At 59.6% G+C, this 23,385-nt stretch overlaps 1 protein-coding gene across 1 annotated transcript in view; it reads left to right on the top strand.

Moving 5' to 3' along the window:
* PTPRN2 (protein tyrosine phosphatase receptor type N2) overlaps positions 1-23,385 on the top strand; it is a 385,447-nt gene that overhangs the window by 237,844 nt on the left and 124,218 nt on the right. Inside the window, exon 12 of the mRNA XM_036246374.1 lies at positions 3,038-3,102. Within this exon, the coding sequence (XP_036102267.1) occupies positions 3,038-3,102 (65 nt within the window). The remainder of the gene's footprint in view (positions 1-3,037; positions 3,103-23,385) is intronic.

Genomic DNA, 23,385 nt, shown 5'->3' with positions numbered 1-23,385 from the left:
CTCGGCCCTGGCAATCACTCTGAGCCGACCTTGCCCCCAGGGCTGTGGAGGCAGAGGTCACCTTTCTCCAGAAAGGCCTCGGCAGAGACCGCCACTGTCACTGCAGGGCCACCCAGGGGCGATGTGAGCCTCCGCCCCGCCTCTCGGGACAGCAGGCGTGTCTGCAGGGGACACGGGGAGCAGGCGCCCAGGAGGTGGGTCCCCGCCCCCGAGGGAGGGTCACGTCGCAGGGGACACGTCTGTGGGAGAAGGTGGGTGTCCCATTCCACCCACCAGAGGGTTTGCAGAAACAAGTCCCTGTGGCTGGGGAGGGCTCTCAAAGGCAACGCTGCGGGCGGATGTGTAAGAACCACCTTGAGTCCCCTGGGGAAGGACGTCGGATGGGCCGAGGTCACCAACGTCTGCCGACGACGAGGCACCGTGCGCAGGGTAAACTGACTTCCACACGCTCCTGCCTTTGCCTCTGCCGCCCGTGTGGCGTTTCGGGAAGCGGAGGTCTACGCGGGCAGAGGCCAGAGCGCGCTGCGGGGGCTGAGGCTGGGACGGGGCCGCGCAGCCGCCAGTCTGAGCCCACAGCTGCTGGGGTGCTGATGGCCCCAGAAGCCCTCCGGCCTCTCCAGGGCACACCCTCGGGGAAGAGCCGGGAGACAGGGTCTCCGCACCTGGTTCTCGGGGAGCCCGCTCCCTGAGGCCTCCCTGGGCACAGGGGCTTTCGGGGTGGCAGCCGTTTCTTTAACCTGACGAGGTGCCCCCAGAGCTGGTTGTGGGTGCCTGGCCCATTTCTGGATGAGTTCTATGAAACAGAAGGTGCCCTCGGGCCCAGGAAGGCTCTCTGTAAGCGTCTTTGCAAATGGTCCCCACTCCCGTCTGAGCCGGGGGGACCAGGCCTGGGGCTGCCTCAGCCCAATGCCCGCCCGCTCCTGACATCCTTGTGGAAACCTGTGCAAAGCCCTGTGCGGGGAGTAGATGGACCAGAGGGCTCGGTGGTCTGCCCTGGCTGTGCGCGCGTGTGTGGTTACCTGGAGGAGATACGGGGCTGCCTGTGGAGGGTGGCTAGCAGCCTGCGTTCTGGGCTAGACTCTGGATGGAAGGACAGACCTGACGTGGTGGATGGATCACCGTGATGTCCACCACCTGCCCTGTCCAGCCTCTCACACCTGCGGGACAGGCGCCTCCCTGGAGGGCTTCCCTGGACCCTGAGCGGCGGTGGTCCCTCTGTGCTGACGCTGGCTACGCCGCCTCTGCAGTGACGTGGACACACCCCTCCAGCCACGTCCACCCTCCATGTCCCCTCCGTAGCCCCCTGCTGGACGTCAGCTCAGCCGGCTCATGGCATCCACCACTCATCCCAGCCTGGCACACAGAGCACTGAGGGGGGGAGGGAGGGACGGAGGGGGTGATGCTCTCCCAGAAAGTAGCTGCCGCTGAGCGACGGCAGGGAGACCCTTGTTCTGATTCGAAGGGTCCAGGAGACACGGTTTGTCGAGTCCTGCAGGGAGGCGCTGTGAAGGGGCTCCGGAGAGGCCGGCAGGAGGAGGCTCCGCCGCAGCTGGGCCTTGACCGAGACCGGACTCTGCTGCAGGAGAAAGTCTGACCCCGGTCAGGGCCACCCTCCTGCTCAGATCATCGACCTGAGAAGGTCGTTGGTATGCTTTTGGGGGGGCAAGGAGACCAGCCTGGACCGTGGGGGCTGGCTGGCCAGGCCAGGCATGTTTGTGGGAGGCACGGGGGATGCGTTTGGGGGCACTGCTGAGGAGTCTGGGCCTCACCCAGCAGACACACAGCCCGGTCACTCGCTGTCCCCTGTGCTTCGTCCTGAGGTCCTCACGCTGCGGGCAAGCCGACCCTCTACCCACCCCGCACAGGAGTCTGCTGACCTCGTGTCGGGCCGCCGCCCAAGCCCTGGGCCCACAGACCCGTCGCTGCTCTGGAGCAGTAGATGGAGTGTTTTTAAAATTCCACTTTTCTGTGCTTTCTGTTCCTCCGCCCACTGGAGTTTGCTCTCAACCTCCAAAGGCAGCTGTTCGGTAAAGTGCCTGTGTTCGCCGCAGAACGAGGAGCGTTCTCTCCATTCCGGGGGCTCCACCGTGGCCCTGGCCCCCCACTCCGAAGCGCCGGGTGTCTGGGGGTTCCACTGCTGTAACCAAAGGGGCTGTGTGGGCCTCCTCCTCTCAGTGACGGGCACTAACCAAAGGTGAAAAATGCGTCCATTCTTTCCGAGGGGTAAACCTTCCCAAGACTGGAGGCCCCGCGGGGGGTGGGGGGGCCCTGGGGTGGGCGGGGTCCCTCCTCCTCCTCCGCACCCAAGGCCCCGGCATTGCCCACGGTGGGCGTGGCTGCACCCTCCCCTTCCGCATGGGCCACCAGTGCAGAGACTTCGTTCAGGTCTGAAATAAATTCTGCGTTTTCTGTTTTCAATTCCAAAATGACAGGAGCGTCACCCGAGGACTGTTCCTCAGATCTGTGGCCAAGGTCCATTGCCTGGGGACACCTTCCTCCCAAAGTGGGCGGCGGGTTTGCGGGGTGAGCTCGGGGTGGCGGGGTCTTCGGGGACCTGGGCCCGTGGTCCAGAGCTCCTCATCCTCAGTCTAAGGTGGGGTTGACCCCTCAGAAGCAAACGAGGGCGCGGTTTGCCTCGGAGCTAAATTATGAGAGTATTTCCTGTGGGGACACGAGGGAGTAAGGCAGGCAGCCGAACAGGACGGAGACGCACCCCTCCTGCCTCCTGGGAGGGAAGGTGATGGACGTATCTCCCACGAGTGCGTGGTTGACCATCGTCCTTTCGCTCTCCGGGGAGACCCGCAGCCGTCTGCCTGCAGTGTCTCCCCGACAGTTCTGTGAACCTCCTGCCGGTGGGGTGCATCTGCCTCAGCTCCCAGCAGGAAGCAGCCGGGCCTGGGGTCTCCTCTCCTGGCTCCTTCACAGCGCCGCTGTGCAGCTGGGATTCCGTTGGCGCTCTGAGGGGAGGAAGGCGCCAGGGTGTCGAGACCCCTCCGCTCCCCACGCTGACCCTGTGCTTTCTCAATTCTCTCAACAGTCGACAACAAGGACGACCTGCAGAGAGCATCCGGGCTGAAAATTCTCCAAGCCGGAGTGGGGTCGGTGAGTAAGGAGGGGCTGCTCTCAGAGACACGTCGCCCGGCGGGGTCTGTGCGCGGAGGCCGCTGGGCCGGCGGGGTCTGTGCGCGGAGGCCGCTGGGCCGGCGGGGTCTGTGCCCGTGGAGGCCCTCTGGGCCGGCGGGGTCTGTGCGCGGAGGCCGCTGGGCCGGCGGGGTCTGTCCGTGTGGGCGGTCCAGTACTGCTCCGTGACTTGGGGCCAGCTGGCGAGGCCAGGTTGGTCACCAATGGTTGCAGTGCCGATGCCGGCACCTGGACATGTTGACCTGGTGTTTGGTTGTCTTTGAAATCACGGGAAAAGCGGTCGTGGAAGAGAAAGACAGTGCAGCCGTCAGGTGATGCGATGTCTCCAGTTTCGTGGTTACGTGTTGGACGTGGGCAGCCGAGGAGTGGTCCTCCCCTCTGGGGCACAGGGGGCGTACTTCTCAGTGAGGTGTGGATGTGCTGGGGGGACGGCGATGGAAGGGAATGAAGGCTCCTCCACGGGATTAAGTCTGTCCGACAGCGGTCAGTCCAGGCATTGCGGTGTGGGTGTCAGGAGGGGCACTTGACCCGACAGCCCGTCGGCAATCACAGCTGCGGGCACTCAGCTCCCAGAAGCTGGCGGCCCCACTCCGGGCAGTTGGAGGGGCTGCTTGTGGAGCAGCAGGCGGCCTCTCTCAGGAGGGTGTGTCATCATGAGTGTGCCCTCTCAGGAGGGTGTGTCCTCAGGAGGGTATGTCCCTTGGGACAGTGCGTCTCAAGAGAGGGTGTCATCAGAAGTTTGTGTGTCATCATGAGTGCGCCTCAGGCGGTGTGTCCCCTCAGGAAGGTGTGTCGTCACGTCTGTGGCCTCTCAGGAGGGTGTGTGTCACCAGGAGGGTGTGTGCCCTCGGGGGGTGTGCCAGCTCTGAGTAGGCGAGGCCCAGCCCCCTCTGTGCCCTCGCATCAGCGATTGCAGACTCCAGGGCCCTCACCATCGCAGGTAATTGACCGTCTGGCGGCTCGCTGGGAGGAGGACTTGCTGATGGCAGAGGTGTCCTCCCTGCCGCCACCTAGAGATCCGCCGCCTTCTTGGGGGAATCTCTCCTGCAGTCGAGACCTGCTCTCGACACGAGCCTGTGGGACTGGCCCTCTTCCCGGCAGCGGCCCCGTGCCCACCCAGAGCAGGCGCGGGGGCGGCTCACGCAGGAAGCACAGGGCTGCGTGCACCCGTGTTCCTGGGACGCGGGACGGCAGGACCGACAGCCCTGGGGGGGTGCTGGGGGCACCGCGAGGCGCCAGCTGCTCGGCTGGATTCAGAAGCGTCCGCGGTGAGGCCATCCTGGGCTGTCCCCGCCCTAACAGGCGGTCGCTCCAGCAGCCAAGGGCGCGGACGGTGGCCCACCTGCACCTGTGGAAGGGTGTTTCTGCAGACGGGTGTCGTCGATGTCCGGTGGTCGTGGTCGAAGCCACGGGTGTGACCAGAGACAGCTGAGGCTGCGAGCCCTCCTGCCCCCGGGCCTGGGGAGTGTCCTGCGGACATGAGGCCGCGCTGGAGGGGGCGGGACTGGCGATGGGTGAGGGGCCTCAGTGTGGCGCGTGCACCTGGGGCCTCGCCCGGTGGGAACGTGCTCTCTGGCTTGTCGGGGACACTAGGGAGGATCTGACGCCGCAGTCCAGCCCGCTGGCCAGCTGTGCTCAGCACGGCGTCCACAGGGACCCCAGGCCCTCTGCTCAGCTCCTGAGCCTGGGGCAGCCCCCTACCCCCCGAGAGAAACACCAGGGCCATCTCCTGCGTCTCCCAGCGGCTCGACCAGTCCTGCTCTGGGTAGAAGTGCCCACTCCGTCCCCCGCCCCGCGCCCAGGCCCTCCTCTGGCACCTGCGACCCCAGCGGCTGCCCATCCGTCAGGGGTCCGGTCATCAACCTCGTTCAGGTCTGGTGGCTCCGCTGTCTCGACCCCTCTTTTCGTTCTCAAGGTTGCTGTCTGTCCCCTGAGCACGGCCTCTCTCCCAGCCACTCCGTCCTCACCCCGACTCGGTTTCCCTGTCGTCAGAGGGGGAGTCACAGCGCCCACCTGGCATTGGCGCAGGTTTTTTGAGATAAGAGATGACGAACGCCCGGTGCAGCAGGCTCTCGATCAACGCTCGCTGCCGTCACTGTTGCCGTGGTTACCCTCCCACTCGCTGGCATGGACCCTCTTCCCCACCTGCTGCCGGGGCCGCATCTTTACCGCCTGCCGCGCTGTGTCCAAGGGGCTGTGAAACGCACACGCCACCCGGCCGTTGCTCTGTCCCTTCCAGAAGTTCGGTTCCTCGACCTGCAGGTCCGACCCTCTGCCCTGCACAGTCGTTACGGTTTGGACACTTTCTTCTACCTGTTCAGTCCCCTCCGACTACTCGTGTTCGGGGCCCCGTCAGGCTTCGTCCCTGCCCCTAATATCCGGTCTAAGCGACACCTCTTTCCCACCTGCCGACCGCCTCGTGGGGGTGCTGCTTCTCGTGGGTCTGTGTGCCCTGCGACCGCCGAGCGCTGCCGTGAGGTGTGGGTTTCTGTGGGGATTTCTGAGCAGTTTCCCCTGATGCCTCCTGGACCCTCTATGTCTCCATGGATCCATCTCGTGATCGGAGCCTCTGCCCCGTTCAGGCAGGAGGAGGTGGACCTGGGCAGACGGCGTGGCCTGGGTTTAGCCTCGCTCTGCTTCCCCGGTGCGGGGGGCCCGGTGTGGTCCCCACTGCCAGAGGCGGTGCCCCAGGGGTCCAGTCTCCCCCTGCCCTGCCCTTCTCCTCCTGCACCTGTCTGCCCCTGTCCGCATCCAGCTGTGCCCTGGTCCTCCTCCTGCAAGAAGGCCCCAGCCTCTGCCCATCGTCCCCTCACCCCCAGCAGTTCCGTTCCCCTCATGGCAAAACTTTTAAAAAACGGAGTCTGTGTCCCCGTGTCCAGTGCCCCCGCCCGTCTCCTTCCGCCCCCAGTCAGGACCTGGTCTCACTGCTCACTGAAACCTCTGTTGTTACGTCATCAGTGACCTTTAGAAAAGGGGCTCAGGACGGACGCCTCAGCGGGCAGCACCCAGGCCCTCACGTCCCACCCCTGGTGCAGCCCCAGGACACCAGCGTCACCGCCCCCTGGCTCCCCCGGGAAACCACAGGACCACTGTGCGGGAGCAGGCGCGTTAGACGCACCCCGATGGCCCGCAGTTTGGGGAATGGGTGGCACCTGCAGTGGGCGTGGCCATGCCAGACGGACCCGCTGCCCCGTCGCGGTCCTCTGTGCCGGTCACCTGTTCCTTCTAGTCTGCATTTCTTGACAGAAAAAAATGGAACTTTTTTCTCCTAAATGCAAAGAGTGCCCGTGAGGGGAGCCGCTGGCTGGTTGTTGAAGAGGCGACTCTGCATGAAGCTGTTGGAATATCCACAGCAGCCGCCCCGGGGGTCCCACGTCGCCTGCTGCCTCCCCGAAGTACTGGGGAGGGAAGGTCGGGGCCACTGGACAGCCCTCGGGCCACCCCTCAGGGTCACCTCTGACCGCTGGACAGGCGTGATTCTGTTTTCCTTTCGCCAAAGTGAAGAAAATCGCACAGAAAACCGTGGGTACAATGAACAGCCCCCGACAGGTCGGCGAAGGTGAGCTTGTTCTGAAACGAGCCTCCTCCTGGACCTCTGCGAAGGACAGCGCCCCGGGGCCCACGTGCCCCTGGTGGCTTCTCCGCGACTGGCGGGCAGGACGGGCGCCGTGGGCCTTGGCCGTTGCTATAGCGACAAACTCCCTTTCCAGTCAGCATCAGAGTCAACAGCCTCGTAGGTGAAATAAGTAAAGTCTGCACCCCCACCCCGCCCTTTACCCCCCTCTTACTGCCTCTTTGTAGACACACGTCAGACGGGCTTCCCTCCCCGGGCCACCGGGGTCTGTCTGGGGCCCGACGGCGTCCCCGTGAGACACGGAGGACCCCTCAACCCCGCGCCAGCCCTGTCCCTGGCCAGGTGTCCGAAGCAGGGCCCAGAGCCTCCGAGGCAGGGTCTCCCAGAAACCCTCGGTTCTCCGGCCGGAGACAGGGAGCGGCCCAGGAGCAGACACGTTCGGGGAAGTGTGCGGCCCCTCAGCTTCCTGGAAGCAGCACGAGGGGCAGCGTCTCCCCCGGTCCCTCAGCCGGGGCGGCGCTCGACCTCGTGCCGGTGAGGCAGACGCAGTCCCCAGGGGGGAAACAGACCAGAGAGCAGAGTGATGAGGCGGCGTCAGGCTCCCCTGCAGGTGGCCCAGCTCGAGGCCTGTCCTCGCCCCTAAACTGGCCCACACGGACTTCGAAATCGAGAAGGCCGTGAGCTCTGCCTTCCAGCGGCTCCGCCACGCGTGGCGTCGGTGGCTCCGGCAGGCAGACCACATCCACCGGACGACCCCCCAGCCCGGCTGGCCGGGGCCCCAGCTGCTGCCCAGGTCACCGAGGGCGGGGCCAGCGCCGCGTGTCTTTGCTGGGGCTGCGCATGTGCACCACACACCAGCAGCTCGAACCGTGGGGACGTGTCGCCTCCCGTCCTGGGGCCTGACGTCGAGGCCCAGCCGTGAGCAGGCTGGTTCCTCCGGGGCTGTGAGGGCCGGCGTGCGGGCGGCAGACTCCACTTTCCCTCTCCCTGTACCTGTGTCCAGTCCCCTGTCCAAGGACCACTCCTGTCGGGCGGGCCACCCAACAACCTCATGGTGACTCCCTTGCCTCCGTGGAGGCCCCTCGCCCAGCGAGGTCACACGTGGCGCTGGGAGTGAGGACTCCAGGGCATCTTTCTGGGGACACAGTTCAGCCCCACCCTCCCATCGAGAACGTGACTGTTAGAAACCCCTCTTCTTCCCCTAGCTCATCCCAGGGTGGGGGCGTGGAGAGGCGCTGTCCCCACGGAAGCCCCCGTGTTCCGCTCGGGTGCCCTGCCCTCCCCGCCTCCACCCCACAGTGAAGGGCGCTGGGCCCGTCCCGTCTCTGCCGGGCGCCCGTGGGCGAGCTCTCCGGTCATGTGATTCCACGTCTGTCGTCCTTTTAACCCGCGAGCTCCAGAGTGAAGTCCACGCGTGTCTTAGTCACGCTGGTGTCTCCCGTGCTCAGCCCGGCACACTGTGTCCTCGCCGGTCACGGCTCCAGGGCCCTGCTTCTGGGACGTGGCCCAAAGACAGCCCAGCCCACCCTCCCCTGGCCACTGACATCCTGGCCGCTTCTCCACGTCATGCATTTGAGAACCTGCCTCCTCTCGCGTAGCCCACGAGTGTTTTATTAAAGGCCGTCTATACCTATGAAATCGTTACAACATAAAATAGAATCAAACACTAAATTTAAAATAATCTCACATCACAACAGACCTGCCCTCGGTACAGTGATGGCAAATCAGCGAGGGAGTGTGGCCTGCACCTCAAAAAGCCACTGCTCCCCGTGTGAACCACCCCAACTGGACTGAGTGCACGTGGCCAGTGCAGCCCGGGGCGGGGCAGTGGACCCTAGGAGAACCCGGTCCGTGTTCTGGACCTCACCTCCCTGGAGACAGCGCGCGGACAAGCCCACACCAGGGGGTCTGTCCTAGAGCATCCGGACTGTACCTCCAAACTGCAGAACACGCTTTGTAATCACGGATCAGGGAGCCCCCCTTTGCCTGGGCGGTGGCACCTGGTACTCAGGGCAGAACACCAGACGCCGAGTCCCTGCAGGTCCTCATCAGCTTGCAAACGCGACGTCACCTTTGTGTCTGGAACAACGGACCCAGTTCAAGGGCTAATTGGGCTTCTGTGTGTGAGGACCTTCTGTTGAATTGCAGATCGAGTTGTCTTGAAAGCATAAAGCAAAAGGAATATTTTCAAAAAACAACTTTCTTCCCTTCACAGGCCCTTAGAATTAACGCTTCGCTGAAAACACCCATTTTTTCCTCTGTCACACGGTGGGCACATCCCTGAGATACAGAAAAGGATCGACCTCAGGCGTCTGGCACATGGTCAGACCTCAGTTCTCGCTCAGTTTGGTTCTTGACCAAGTGGTTCCCAGAAAAGGTCTTGGTTGTCGGACAAAGCTTTGGTCTTCAGCCCGACAACCTTGTCTTGCGGACGCCCGTGTGCTCAGTCACGCGTCTCGGGTGACCGGGGGGCGTGCGTGAGTCTGAGCCAGTTCACCGCTGACCCGCGAGCCAACATCTCAGGAAACTGGTCCGTGGATGTTTACTGAGAAATGGCACTGGACAGAGAAGGAGCAAGCCGCACGATAGGCTAGTTCAGGGACAAGGCCACGTCTCACTCCAGGCCAGTGTGGAAATACAGGCAAAGCAAACACCCTTGGACAGGTCCGCAGTGAGACGGGGCCCCGCCAGCCGGCAGGTTCCGGGGGAGCAAACAGGAACAGGGCCCCCCCCCCCCCGCATCTCCCCACGTGGTCATCAGTAGCTTTCAGCATGGAAGTGAGTCCCAGTATGGACAGAATGTTCATTTTATACTGTGCACTGTGTTTCCTTCTTGTTAAATTTTCACTCACATTCCACGTCCTTTTGTTTTGAAAGTATTTGTAGATGACGCAGCGCATTCGACGTGTACCCCATGTAAGAAGTCGAACGGAGAACCATTTGGGCTCTGGAACGGATTCACTCCATTTACGTTATTTCTAGTGGAAAAAATGCTTCCGTTTTCGAACAAAGCACTTCTCGGGCAGCCTCTGGAACTAATTAAGTTCGAGGTTCCGCTGGCTAGGGGCTGTTTCCGTGCCAATTGCATTGTTTCTGAGAACAGCCCGGTGAGGACCATGGGCAGGGGCTCGAACAGCTGACCTTTACCCTCACCCGTCCCGGAGGCTGGAGTCTGAGGCCCAGGTGTGGGCAGGACTGACTCTCCGGGGCCTCTCTCCAGGGCGTGCAGACGGCCGCCTGCTCCCTGTGTCCATGTGTCATCGTCCCTCTGTGTCCTGGTCCCCTGTCTCTGTAAGGACCCCAGTCCTGTGGGATCTAGGCCCACCTCAGTGGCCTCATTTTACCTTAATCGCCTCTTTGAAGACCCATCTCCAAAGACAGTTGTATTCTGAGCTCCGGGGGCGTGGACTCCATCCGATGGATTTGGGGGGACACCGTCAGTGTGCCCTTAAGCTCAGGTTCCAGAGTGGACAGCTGCCTGCTCAGAAACACATCGGAGCTGTCTCCTGCACTGTCGGATAATGAACAGGGAAGCGAAAAACCCTACCAAGCCATCCAGAGATAAAAATAAATAAAATTTACTGTGTCATTTTAGAAGCATAATGGGACAGTTTTGTCCCCAAACCCATCACATTCATGGTTTGATCTGCAATAAAGTAAAAATTACACATGGCCCTTACTGGTGATGTGCAGGTAGACAGTCCCGGGCATCCAGGGGCAGGGAGGGTGGGCCATGGCCGCTGGCCCGGTCCCCTTGAGCATCTGTGCAGGGACGGTGGGCTGGTCCTCCGGCAATGGGATGTGATGACCGGTACCCTGGTGGCCCCAGAAAAACTCTTGACATGACAACGTAAACAGCGTTGCCGTTTTACCTCTTTGGCGAAGGGTTGTCTGTTTCTTTGTGGCTTATTTTCTGGTGGAAGCCTTTTCATTTTGGTCTGCAGCAGGTAGACGAACAAATTTATTTGAGAAGCGTCGGCCCCCAGCCACATAAAAGGGACCGATAAACTGCTAATTCACAGAGCTCCTCTAAGTGAATGCAAACAGATTCTGGTCCTCCAGGCCCTGCTAATAGGCAATGTTCGATTTTTAATTTCCAGTTCGTCTTAGATTATGGGGATGAAAAACAATATTTTTAATCCCTCGTTAACACATGAATAAGCGGAAGCTGTCATTTTCAACCAGACAATAACGGGATTATCTCAAGAACTGTCAGTTTATGTGAAAACATTATGTTGCCCAAATTTTCATAAAAATTAGCAGTGGATAATATTCAAGATCAGAGTGATGGGAAGAGGAGAGTCTGCTTTCATGGTGATAAATATTCATATTTGTCTGCTCAGGAGATGAAAATCTAATCAAGGGGCTATTGATGCCCTGGCTTTTTTTTTTTTTTCCCTCACCCAAGATGTTTCATCTAAATTGGGTTGGAGATGGAGATCAGTCTCCCGGGCCCTCAGGCCGCGTGCTCGAGTGCGCGTTGGGGTGTCCCCCGCACACGCCACCCTGGCTGCAGGTCACCTGCCCCCAAGTGAGGAAGCTGCCCCCCGACTTGGCTCACTGTCCTGAGCATTCCACCCAGTGGAGTGTTTCAGACCCTCCTTTTTTTTTTTAAGGAAAAAAAAATCAAAATTTTATGCTCCTAGTTAACTCCTAGCTTCTTCAGGGTTAAAATAATCTGTGTTTTGGTTTTGTTGACAATTACCATAAATCAGAAGACACTCTGCATGAAGCTTAATGAAATATGTATGATTTTTTTTTAAAAAAAATATGGTTACGGCAGGATGTTCCTGTTTGCGCGTGTGTACATGTGGGTATGTGCGTGTATGTGGGTGTGTGCATCTGCATGCATCTGTGTGTGCATGTGTGCATTTGCATGTGTGTATGTATGTGCGTGTGTGCATCTGTGTGCTTCTGTGCATCTGTATGTGTGCCTGTGTGTGTGCATCTGTGTGTGTGCACGTGTGTGTGCATCTGTGTGTGTGCACGTGTGTGTGCATCTGTGTGTGTGCACGTGTGTTCCTGCTAGCTTCTTGAAGGCTGCTTTTCCCTTCAGATCAACAGGCATTTGCAAACACTGAGTTCAACAGCTCCTTGTTAGTAGACACGGTGCGTGTCTCTGGTCCATCACAGCACCGTCCTCAGTGGATGGAGTTCCAGGTCACTGAGAATCCCCAGTGCTCAGAGGCCTCCCCTAAACCACAGGCCACCAAGGGTCACAGCACCTCTGCCAGCTACGCTTACAAATTCCTCGAGAGCAAGAACAACACTTGCTTGTCCTGGCCTTTGCAAAGGACCAAGTGCAGCAGCCGGCGACCTCGCGCGGCGGAGACGCTTCCTGCCCGCAGACAGACTCCTTCCGTGCGCCGCTTTGCCAGAGAGCAGGTGCTGACTCACATCCCTAACGTGGCCTTGCTGCCCAGTGCCTCCCACCTCCTGACCAGGAGGGCTCACTATGGGATGGCGGGTTATTTTGGAAAAGCACATGGACTGCTTGCTTTCTGAAGGCGAAGGTTCTGGACAGAAGTCCTCTCTCCCGGCTCCTTGTGAGGTGATGGGAGCGGAGGAGGGGGAGGGGAGGACTGGGGCCAGCGTCCCTTCCTTTTGTGTGGGGTTCACACTCGGCGTGTGTCCCTGTGGGCTGGCACTGAGGCCTCCCAGAGTCGGGGCCCACACCCTCCCGCCCACCTTCTTTGAACCCTCAAGCCCTCCCATTTGAGCTGCATCCGGAGACACATCATCCCCGATGTGCCGTGGGGGGCGCGTGCAGAGGGGACAGAAAGAACATGGGAGACGGGTCGTTTCCTGACCCTGACCCTTGGCCACTGTCCTCTCTGGGGCCGGGCCGCTGCCCTGTGCCCCGGCACACAGACCTGGGAAGAACTGCCGTGTGCACAGCACCCCCCTTCACCCCAGCCTCTGCTGCCCTCCGCATGGTCGGTGGACAGGGAGCTGACCCCGGCCCAGCCATGGCTCCCAAGAGACACAGAACCAACAGAGCCCAGAGACGGGTAGAAAGAGGTTCATTATGACGACTTGGAGGTGAAAACTCCCAGGTCTGCCCTCTGTGGGCTGGAGCTCTGGGGAAACGGGTACAAGTTCACGCTCAAACCCAAGGCCTGGGACCCAGGGAGCCAGGGTGCCCCAGCCTCAGCCTGAAGACCAGGAGCTCATCACACCGATGACCACGTGGAAGACCAGTGTCCCAGCTGGAGCAGAGCGGACCTCCCTCCTCGCCTTTCTGGCCTGTTCAGACCTCGGCGCATTGGGTGAGGGTGAGGCCCACCATGGCGAGGGGACCCTCGTTAGCCTGTGGACTCAAATTCAAATGCTAATCACTTCCAGAAGCACAGCACAGACACACCCGGAAAGAATGCTTGTCAGTTGAGTGGGGACCGGAGCCAGTCAAGGTCACACAGAATCAACCATCACACCCCCTAAAGTTGCTTTTCTTCCAACTGCCTACCCCTTGAGACGCCCCCCCAACTAGAGCCCCCAGCCGGACCCAAGCTCTACGCCCTAGCCAGACACCAGACCGCTAGACAGCTGGAGGAGTAGCCCTGCCCCCTCCCGGGGAACCTGCCACAAGGTCTCCTGACCTGCAGCTGGACACAGGACTGAGATCGCTGTGTCTGCTACGGCCACTAGGGGTCACACTTACATCTCCTCCAAAGCTGACGGGATGCTCAAGTCAGGGCGTCTCCTCTGACTGGCTTGGCAGGAATTGACCAGGATTCAAAGGGGGGCGGGAAAAGACGTGAGGAGGAGATGGAGAAGCAGACAACTGGTCTCGGGGGTGACCCGCACTGCAGCCTCGCACTCCCAGCCCAGGGTTCAGGTCCCTCACACTGGAGCTGGAATTCTCTGCAGCCACTTCAGAACGGTGACCGCGACCTTGAGCAAGGTTATCCGAAATGGCCATGCATTTTCCCACGTGCCACCGTGAATACCTGCAGCCGATGGGGAGACGACCATCAAGGGCTCCTCAGTGAGTGAGTGAGTGTGTGTGTGTGTGCGTGCACGTGCGCGTTGAGCCTGGAGTGTGTGAGCATGTGTTTGCGTGAGCATATATGCACCTGTGAGCATGTGTGTCTGTGAGCACGTGTATGAGCTAAGCTGTGGGGGGGCTGTGCTGTGTCCATAGCAGGAGGAGTCATGAGAACTGGGGGTGGGGAGCGGGAGCCCATGTGCTTGAATGGCAGGGAGGGGACAGAAGAAGCCTAGAGACAGCGGTGGGCCATTCCAGTACCCGAGTTTTCGATGCAGAGGGGCCGAGGCAGGGCCTCAGAATGTGCTCTTCCAACAGTCCTGCGATGCTGTGGCCAGAAGCCCCACTTTGAGAATCGCTGCTCTGAGCACCTGGTCTTCTGGGTGAGATGAGGAGGGAATTGGAACCTGGTTCAGAGGTAACTTGGGAGGATCCAGGAAGGGTGCCGTGGCACCAGGGGGTGCCGTCCCCCCGTTCGCACAGAAGAGCCCTGAGGTGGGACGTTCAGGGCCTCCCAGAGCCCAGGTGGCCTGTCCCCATATTAGCGACAACCGTCCATCTGCAGGGCCTCCCAGAGACCGGCCGTGAGGTGTGCTGAGAAGGTGCCCACCGCAGAGGCTCTGCTGTGGGCAGAGGGCGCCGCTCGGAGGACCGGAGGAGGGCGGGCAGGCAGGGCGAGGCCAGCTGGAAGGCGTCAGTGTGTCTCCGCCCCCCCATCTCTCCGTGTTCCAGTTCTGAGTTTATCCCACGCAGAGCCATAGTCTAGGTTTGTGATACGTGCGTCTCCCAACTAAGGCAAAGCGTGGACTTCGTGCACTTGCTCTAACACTGAGCGTAGAGCTGTGGGCTCTCTTGTCACGGGAAGTACTTCAGAGGATTCTGTAGGAAAAGGGACATGAGAGACGCCGTCCATGGGCCAGGGCCGCCCTCCAGCAGCGCTCCGAGGCCCTGGGCCGACCTCCTGCCTGCCCAAGGGCCCTGCTGGGTGGCCCAACGGACACACTGGGTGCTAACTGGGGGGCCTGCAAACTGGAGGCACCAGGAAACATTTGTAAAAACAACTTGGTATTTCCATTAAAAGTCCTCTTGGCATGAAGGAGGAAATCAGGACTTGGGCCTCCTTACACTCAGTTTGAAACTTAATACTTACAATATTTTAATATGTTTTTATTGATGACTTAGAGAGGACGAGAAAAGAGATACAAACATTGATACGAGAGAGAAACAGATTGGCCACCTCCTGCGTGCCCCACACTGGGGATCAAGCTCACAACCCGGGCATGTGTCCTGAGCAGGAATCAATCCTGGACCTCTTAGTCCATGAGAGGACACTCAGTCCTCTGAGCCACACTGACCAGGCAATACTTATAATATTTAGTTGCACACAGTCGGGTGCCTAGGGGGTGTTGGGAGATCTGATCTCAAAGACCTTTATGAATCTTAACTTGATCTTACATGGAGCCTAGTCTGAAAATGACCGGTGTTGTGGCAAGAATGGTGGGTGAGTTGTTGGGAGGCCTGGCTTCACCACTGACTCCCTGAGAGTTTTTAACTAGCCATTGGCTCCTGCTTGCCTCGGTTTCCTCGTGTCTGAGATGGGAACACTGGGTGGATGATCCTTAATAACTCCTCCAGGTGGGACATCCGCACTCCACCTGCATGGGGACTGTCTCAGGCGGCTCTGTGTCTCAAGCATTCAGCACAGTGTGTGCTCAGAATATGGTTTCCATTGATCTCCGTTGGATGGATGGATGGATGGACGGACACACTGACGGACGGATGGATGGATGGGCTGATGAATGGGTGGATGGAACAATGTATGGATGGAAAATGGATGTATGATGACTGATGGATGATGGATGGATGGATGGATGAATGATGGATGGATGATGGATGGATGGATGAATGATGGATGGATGGATGGATGGATGGATGGATGGATGGATGGATGATGGATGGATGGATGATGGATGGATGGATGGATGATGGATGGATGATGGATGGATGATGGATGGATGATGGATGGATGGATGGAGGATGGATGGAGGATGGATGGATGGATGGATGGACAGACTGATGGATGGACGGATGGATGAATGATGGATGGACGGATGGATGGATGATGGATGGATGGACAGACTGACGGATGGATGGATGATGGATGGATGATGGATGGATGGACAGACTGATGGATGGACGGATGGATGAATGATGGATGGATGGATGATGGACGGATGGATGGAGGATGGATGGATGGATGGATGGACAGACTGATGGATGGACGGATGGATGAATGATGGATGGACGGATGGATGGATGATGGATGGATGGACAGACTGACGGATGGATGGATGATGGATGGATGATGGATGGATGGACAGACTGATGGATGGACGGATGGATGAATGATGGATGGATGGATGATGGACGGATGGATGGATGATGGATGGATGATGGATGGATGATGGATGGATGAGTGGGTGAAAGACAGGTGGATAATGATGAATTTTTAAAAAGCAATTCATGTTGAATGAGAGACCCTGGGCTTTTCCCCCTCGTTTGTGACTATTAAACATTCATTCATTCATCTCATAGCATTTTGTTAACCTCGGGAACTATGCTTGACACTGGAGATGAGACGGTGAACGGAACGTGGTTGTTCCGTCTTTGATCCTCACCCACAGGCATGTTTAGAAAGAGGAGGGAGGGGAGAGACATCAGTTGGTTGCCTCTCATACCCCCACACCGAGGATCGACCCACAGCCTCTGGTGTGTGGGGTGACACTCCGCCACCTGAACCGCCAGCCAAGGTTTCAGAGGGAGCACAGCGCTGCCGACACCTCGATGTCAGACGTGGGCCTGCAGACTCCGAGAGGGCCGTGTGCGTTGTCACAGCTGCCCGGTCTGGGGTGACGCGTAAGGGCAGCCCCAGGAGACCTCGGCTGCCTGAGCGCTGGGCCGGGCGAGGGCAGAGATGGCGGGAAAGCAGTTCCCTGGGCTGGCGGGGAAGCCGAGCCCAGAGCGAGGGCTGGAGGCCGGAAACCCACACGTTACAAACCGGGAACCCGGTGCGGAGCCTGTGACGACCAGAACTGAGAGCCGGTGGCTGGGAGGACCGTGGGCCCTCGTCAGCCATCGCGCTGCTGGCCGGCCCCCTCGACGCTTCCACAGACGGCTCATCTTACGAAGCCCACTTACTTGAGGAGCGTGAGAGTTTGCTCTTGGACCTCACAGGGCAACGTCACAAGGAGCCGGAGCCGCACAGCCTTCCGGAGCCAGCACAGGCCGGAGGCGGGAGCGGGAGCTCCGCGTCGCCTCCCAGAGCCCTCGGCTCCCTGCGCTCAGCTCCTCTCCCCCCTTTCACGACCAGGAGCCCCGTGTTCCCTTCCCTCCCGCTGCTTCCCCAACGAGCCCGTCTCATTTGTCCTCCTCCTGACTTGTAATTAACTCCGGGCCGCTCCAGCTGGGCCTGTTCTGGACCCCGGTGTTGACAACTATTGACTGAATTGCTGGTCAGTTCCGTGAAAAAATAAAAATGAGCCCAACCAGCCAGCGTCTGATGGAATCGACCAGCCGGTGCCATTCAAAGATCTCTCGCCGCCTGGCGTGGGTGGGCCACGGTGCAGCCGGCGTGTGTCATCCGGAGCCCGCGCGTGGAGGTACGTGTGAGAACCGTCTGCCCACGGGCGGTTGTCTGGCCCGTCACCTCATTATCGCCACACGCTCAGTGAGCGCGAGAGGAAAAGCGGAGGACTCGATATTAAAGGCATCATCAAAGCACTGATGAGATTTGCATAGAGTGACATCTAATTCCAAACCAGAGAGGCATTCGCTGAACTCCCGAGGAGGGTCTGGTCCCTGCTTGGAAGCAGCCCTACAGGAGAAAAGATGAAGTCGTTATATGTCCAAAAATACAAGCCCTGCTTTTATATTAAACAACACAGTGTTATGGATCTCCGGGGGGTATTGGGCCGTACACTGGATGTGGGGTTCTGTTTGCAAATGATGGAGAGAGAGCAGGAGGGTTGGGGGCAGGGCTGCAGCCTCCTGTGTCTAGTGGTGTGCAACTTGACCATGTGCAGCCCGACTGTGTGTGTGCAGATTGTGTGTGTGCAGATTGATTGATTGTGTGCAGATTGACTGTGTGCAGATTGACTGTGTGTGCAGATTGTGTGTGTGCAGATTGACTGATTGTGTGCAGATTGACTGTGTGTGCAGATTGACTGTGTGTGTGCAGATTGTGTGCAGATTGACTGTGTGTGTGTAGATTGACTGTGCAGCCCGGCTGTGTGGTGTGAAGCTGAGCCAGGCCCAAATGGCACTTAAGAACGGGGGGGGGGGAGTCCCCCTCCCACAGTCACCTCACCTCTTCCTTCTGAAGCTGGCGCATCCACCTGCAGGGTGTCGCAGATGTAAGGGGACACACTTTCTAACTTTTGCACCAGCAGGAAGTCGACCCTGCTCTCTGTCCTGTTTCCTGGTGATGCTGCCCTTCCCGCCCCAGGACGCCCTGAACAGATGTGACCGTCGATGGCACAGCTGTAGAAGCACGGACACCGGCAGGTTGGGACAGGGGCTTGTCCCAGAACCAGTGGGAAAGGGAGCAGCCCCCCCACCCGGCTCCCACCTGATCCCACCTGCCTGGGATGTGGGCCCGGCCGAGGGCGGGGAGGCTGGGACGTGTGTCGCCTGGCAGCACAGGGTCAGGCCCTGGCCCCGGACTCGGTGGGCAGAGCAGTGAAGGGAGAGAAAAGCCGTCGGCCGCCCTAACAGAGCACCGCTGAGGGGCAGCTTGAGCAACAGACGTTCATTCTCTCCCGTCTGGAGGCGGGACATCGGAGCCCAGGTGTGGCCGGTGGGCTCCCCCCAAGGCCTCCATCAGTGGGACCAGGGCCTCCTGTGATCTCGCTGTGGCCTGAGCCCCTCTGCAGTCCTGTCTCCAGTGCAGCCACATCCCGAGATCCCGGGGCCAGGGCTCAGCACAGGATCTGGGGACACAGTTCAGCCCCTTAGACACCGATTCCCCCCGACGACAGGGCTGGACGGTGGCCCAGGTGCCCATGTGGTTATTGATGGAAACACCCATTTCTCCGGGAAGCATCTCCTGGCGATTCTGTCCTGGCTTTGCCCCGTCCCCTCTGCCTGCCCACCTGGGGCACTGTGACGGGCTGCCAGGCACCAGGACGGGCTCAGGCCGGTCGAGAGGGTCCCCCACGTCAGCTCAGCAGAGGTCACGCCCAGAGTCAAGGTGTTCGGGGGAGAAGAAGGCAGACAAGCACGCGCCCCCCCAGGACTTCGCCTCGGCCGCGCCGCCCTCTCTCTGCAGAGGGGTCCTGACCAGCAGCCTTCAGGCGGCACTGGGGACTCTCCTGACCCAGGCCGGCATCTTCCTTGTCCCTCATGGACAAACAGCCCCTCAGAAGAGCCAGGAGGGGAGCTGCTCCCCCCTCCCCAGGAGCAAGTTCGGGGTGACTTCAGCGTTATTCAGAAGTTAGTTGCTTGTCATTTACTCACAGGGACGAGCAGGGGCTGTGACCTGGAGAGACTCGGCGCCCCACTTGCTGGAGTGGAAGGACGGGGCTGTGGGTGACTTAAGGAGGGAGCCCCCAGTGTCCCCGTGGGGAAGGGGCCCAGAGGCCGGGGTGCTCGGCCTTGCAACGCCGGCTGACGGGCGTGAGCTGCCCTGAAGCACCGTGTTGACTGGTTCGTCCGTCATTGAAAACCATCCGTGCTGCTCGTATATTTTAAGGAAGCGGGAGAAAAAAATCTAAACCAACTTTTTTGAACCCCTCACCCATAACCAGGTAGAATGTGCTTTTTAACATAAACTTATTTCATTTTTTATTACTCTTTCTTTTGTTAATCCTCACCCGAGGATATTTTTTTTTCATTGATTTTTAGAGTGGAAGGGAGGGAGAGAGAGAGAAACATTGATGTGCGAGAGACACATCCACTGACTGCCTCCCACACGACCCCGACCGGGGCCAGGGACCAAACCTGCAACCCAGGTACGTGCCCTTGACTGGGAATCCAACCCATGACTCTGGCGTACAGACCGATGCTCTAACCACTGACTGCTCACACCAACCAGGGCAAGATAACTTATTTTAATATTTTCAAAATTAAAAATAATCCTTGCTTGAGTTGGAGGGCGGGGGGCCTGGGCCCTCCCCTCAGGACCGGAATCACCACCAAGACCTCCCCACAGAGAGAGTCAGGACACTGGGCCAGGCAGGTCCTGCAGGGGGGACCTTGTGGACGGACATAGAGCGGCCTGGAGTCGGGAGGGGACCCACAGGCTGGGTGTCAGAGACTTTCTGTTCGCGTAGATGTGTATTTAAAAAACAAAGCGCATTTTCATCCGTGAACTGCATTATTGTGGATTTTCAAATGCATGTTATAATGACTTTGAGAAGTTAAGGGATAATTCTCAGCTGATACTTGTTTTATTATTTAAATAGCGTGTGTGCTTATTAAGCATGAACTACACCCTGGAAGGGGGAACCCAACTGGCCTCATTAAGGGGCTGATGAAGGGACCCTCCTCCGGGAACCCCTCCTGGGTGGTAATTGCTCCTGAGGACCAGCAGAGGCCCGGGTGGTCAGCCCCCAGAAGGCTGGAGGGGGAGCAGGGCCCTCCGCCCTCCGTTCTCCCCCATCAGCCGCAGGCCTCCCGACCAGGGCGTGCAGGGAGGCGCAAGGAGCGGGGAGACAGAAGGGAGGCCCCAGAACCTGTCCCGCGGTGAGGAGAGGGAGGATCACTCAACATGGGTCATTACGGACGAGAGGGTGAGACTGCACCCCTTTCCCTGAGCAGAAGTCAGGCCCGGCAGGTTGGAGCCGGAGTCTGAAAACTACAAATGCTTCGGAAGGGTCCCAGGACCCTGTGGTCTGGCTCGTGTCCACCCGTCCGATGAAGTCATCCTCGCTGCCCACCTGCCGCCCAGGGGGCCTCTGCACAGGCCACACCTCCACCCAAATGTGTCCCTCGTCCCTGCCGTACTCCACCCCCCCTGCCCTGTCCCCTCTTCCCTGGGCCAGACACCACCGAGCCCCCCTGGGTGGTGACAGGCTAGGTTTGGAGACCAGATGACTCAGCAGAATCCGTATGGTTGTCCCGCCCCATCTCTGCGTGGCCAGGTCCCTGCTCCAGAGCCCCCGAGTCCGAGCCGCAGTCCTGAGCCTGCAGGCCGGTGCGGTGCCTACACCCCGGACGTCCAGACTCCTGGCTCTGCAGCCTCTCTCAGGGACTGATCACCGAGCCTTCAGCCCGGCAGCTGCCGTACACAGCGTCAGATCAAAAGAATCCATAATGCGGAGACACACAAAGCCAACAATTGCCCCCACGCCCCCCTCCCCTTTGTCCACGAACTAACATCCTATGCATTAAACCTCGGCCCCTAAACAGCCGGTGCCCATCAGAGGTTTCTTTTTAAACTGTGTGTGTGAGACAAAGGCTGTTTGTCAGCGTGCAGGGAGCGGCGAGGTGTTTGCGTGAGTGGACCTGCGTTCCTGGGACACCTGCCCTCCGGCATCTGGGTTCGTCCTGGCTCCCTCCTCAAGCGGCTGACGACAGGTGACCCCTCACCTGCCAAGGGGGTGGCTGCTGCCTGGGGCGCAGGGGAGGAAGGCAGAGCCACGGGGCAGGGGCCGAGCCCAAACTGCAGCCCCTGGGGACAGGAACACCCTGAGGCTCCAAACCAGCCCCGAGATGCCTCCGCCGATTACTCACCTCCTCCGCCCGCTCCCAAAGACATTAATTGCATGATTAGTTTTATGATTCCTTCTGATTACCCATTAAGTTACCTTTCCGTGGTTCGTAGGTGCCATTAGAGTTTACGGCGCGGCGTCTTTAATTTCTCACCTAGCAGGGGCTCCCGCGCGTCGTCGGAAGGCGACATTCTCCACTCAATAAACAGAGCGAGTGCAATTTTCTGTGTCAAGTGTTGGTGTGGACTCGGGAAGGTGATGCTTCAGATATTATGCTATCAAGAGTGACATTTAATTTTGCAGGGGAAAAATCCTGTTTTTTCACTGTCAAAACGATGTTCACAGAGCATGGTTCCTGAGAGGTGCGGAGACCAGGGCAGGCCCCCGGGAGTCCGCACACCCCTGCTTGGGGAGAGGCCGCAGCCAGGCCTCTCCCCGGCGAGTCTGACACCCTCACCGCCCGGCGCAGTGGGGTGCGCCCACGGGCGGCCTGTGCCCTCTGCCGTGAAACCCGGGGCTGGTTCTTACAGTGAGTCCCAGCAGGCAGACCTCACGGGGTCCCCCTAACCGTGTGCTTGTGAGGTGGGGCAAGCAAGCCCGTGGCCGAGCCCCTGCAGCTGCTCCGTAAACGGCACTCCAGCCTCAGACCACGCTTGTTCCGAAACCTCCTCCCTTCCCCCAGGAAAAATAAGAGCCAATAGATCTGTAATCAGCACACGGTCAGGTGGACAGGACGCCTAATTGGATGGCACGCAAATGACTCCGTAAACGGGAATCGACAAGAGGGGGCCGGCGGCCGGGGCCACTCAGGAGCGTCATTTCCCAGCTCCGCACACAAAGGGGCCGGGAAGGCGCGTTTAGAATATGAAGTTTGGGCCGGGGACCCTCCCGGCTCTGACAGCCGCCGCCTGAGGGAAGCCTGGGGAGGTCTAAGATACTTCTAATTGGATGCAGCTATAGAAAGAGAAAGTTCCCATTTTGATGTTGATTCTTCGAGTATTAGCCAACAAAGCTGCGCATTATGGTGCAGAGAAAGGGGGAGGGAGAAAGGGAAGGCGCTCGTCCACCGCACGGGCCACCCGCGGCCGCCGCACCTGCAGCAGCGTGGAAGGCGCCTGGGACGCCCCCCGCACCGCCCCGTGCCCTCCACGCCGCCGTGTTTTCACAAATGGCAGGAAAAATAGCAGGGTTTCTTGAGTAGCCTTTAGTTTTCCGGCCCCTCTTTCTGACCACGCTCTCCCTCTCTTTCTCACCTTCATTGTCCCACGGGCTCCTGAGTAAGGTGTGAGCCCAACGTCGTCAGGAGGCTGGGGCCCGCGCTGGGGTCTCCGGCCTCCAAGGGAGCCCCCCACCCTGCAGCCTCCGGTCATGACTGTTCCCACCCCGGATGCGTGCGTGTCTATTTTTAAGGCTAATTTAGGGTTTATTTCGGGGAGATTTAAAAGCCATCGTGGGGAGTGGGGAAGGACCCCCTCACTCGAGTGTCATTTAAAACCAAAGACAATGTTATAAGTTAAAAGAAATCTGTCGGAAAAAGAGGGTCATCCTGTGGGCCGCCTGAAGGCAGGGTGTGCGGGGCCTGGTCCTCCTGCCCACAGCGGTGTCTGCACCTCAGCGGCCCCAGAGGGTCTGTGCGGGGTGGGCCCTGGGGTCTGGTCTGGTTTGCTGGAGCAAACGGAGGGCCAGCTTCTCTGCGAGAGGACAGAGTCTCTGGAAGCGAGTCTCCCGTGGTCGGCCCTGACTTTCCTGCCTTGCGGGGTGAGTGGCGCCCCCAGAGTTGGCCGGGCAGCACGAGGAGCGAAGAGGCCCTGGGGGGGCAGCAGCAGCACCCCCAAGGAGCCCACAGAGAGTGATGTGGAGAGGAGACCTAGACTGAGCCTGGCTGCACCCCAACATGTCTCCCTTGTCTTCATGGGGACAACCCCTCGCCTTGCTTGGAGCAGAGCACCCCAACAGAGGTTTCCACGCCCTCA

This window comes from Molossus molossus, unplaced genomic scaffold (assembly GCF_014108415.1).
Source record: "Molossus molossus isolate mMolMol1 unplaced genomic scaffold, mMolMol1.p scaffold_m16_p_7, whole genome shotgun sequence".
NCBI classification, from domain to species: Eukaryota; Metazoa; Chordata; class Mammalia; order Chiroptera; family Molossidae; genus Molossus; species Molossus molossus.
The sequence above is the reverse complement of the archived record's forward strand: the minus strand, read 5'-3'. Positions and strand labels throughout refer to the sequence as shown.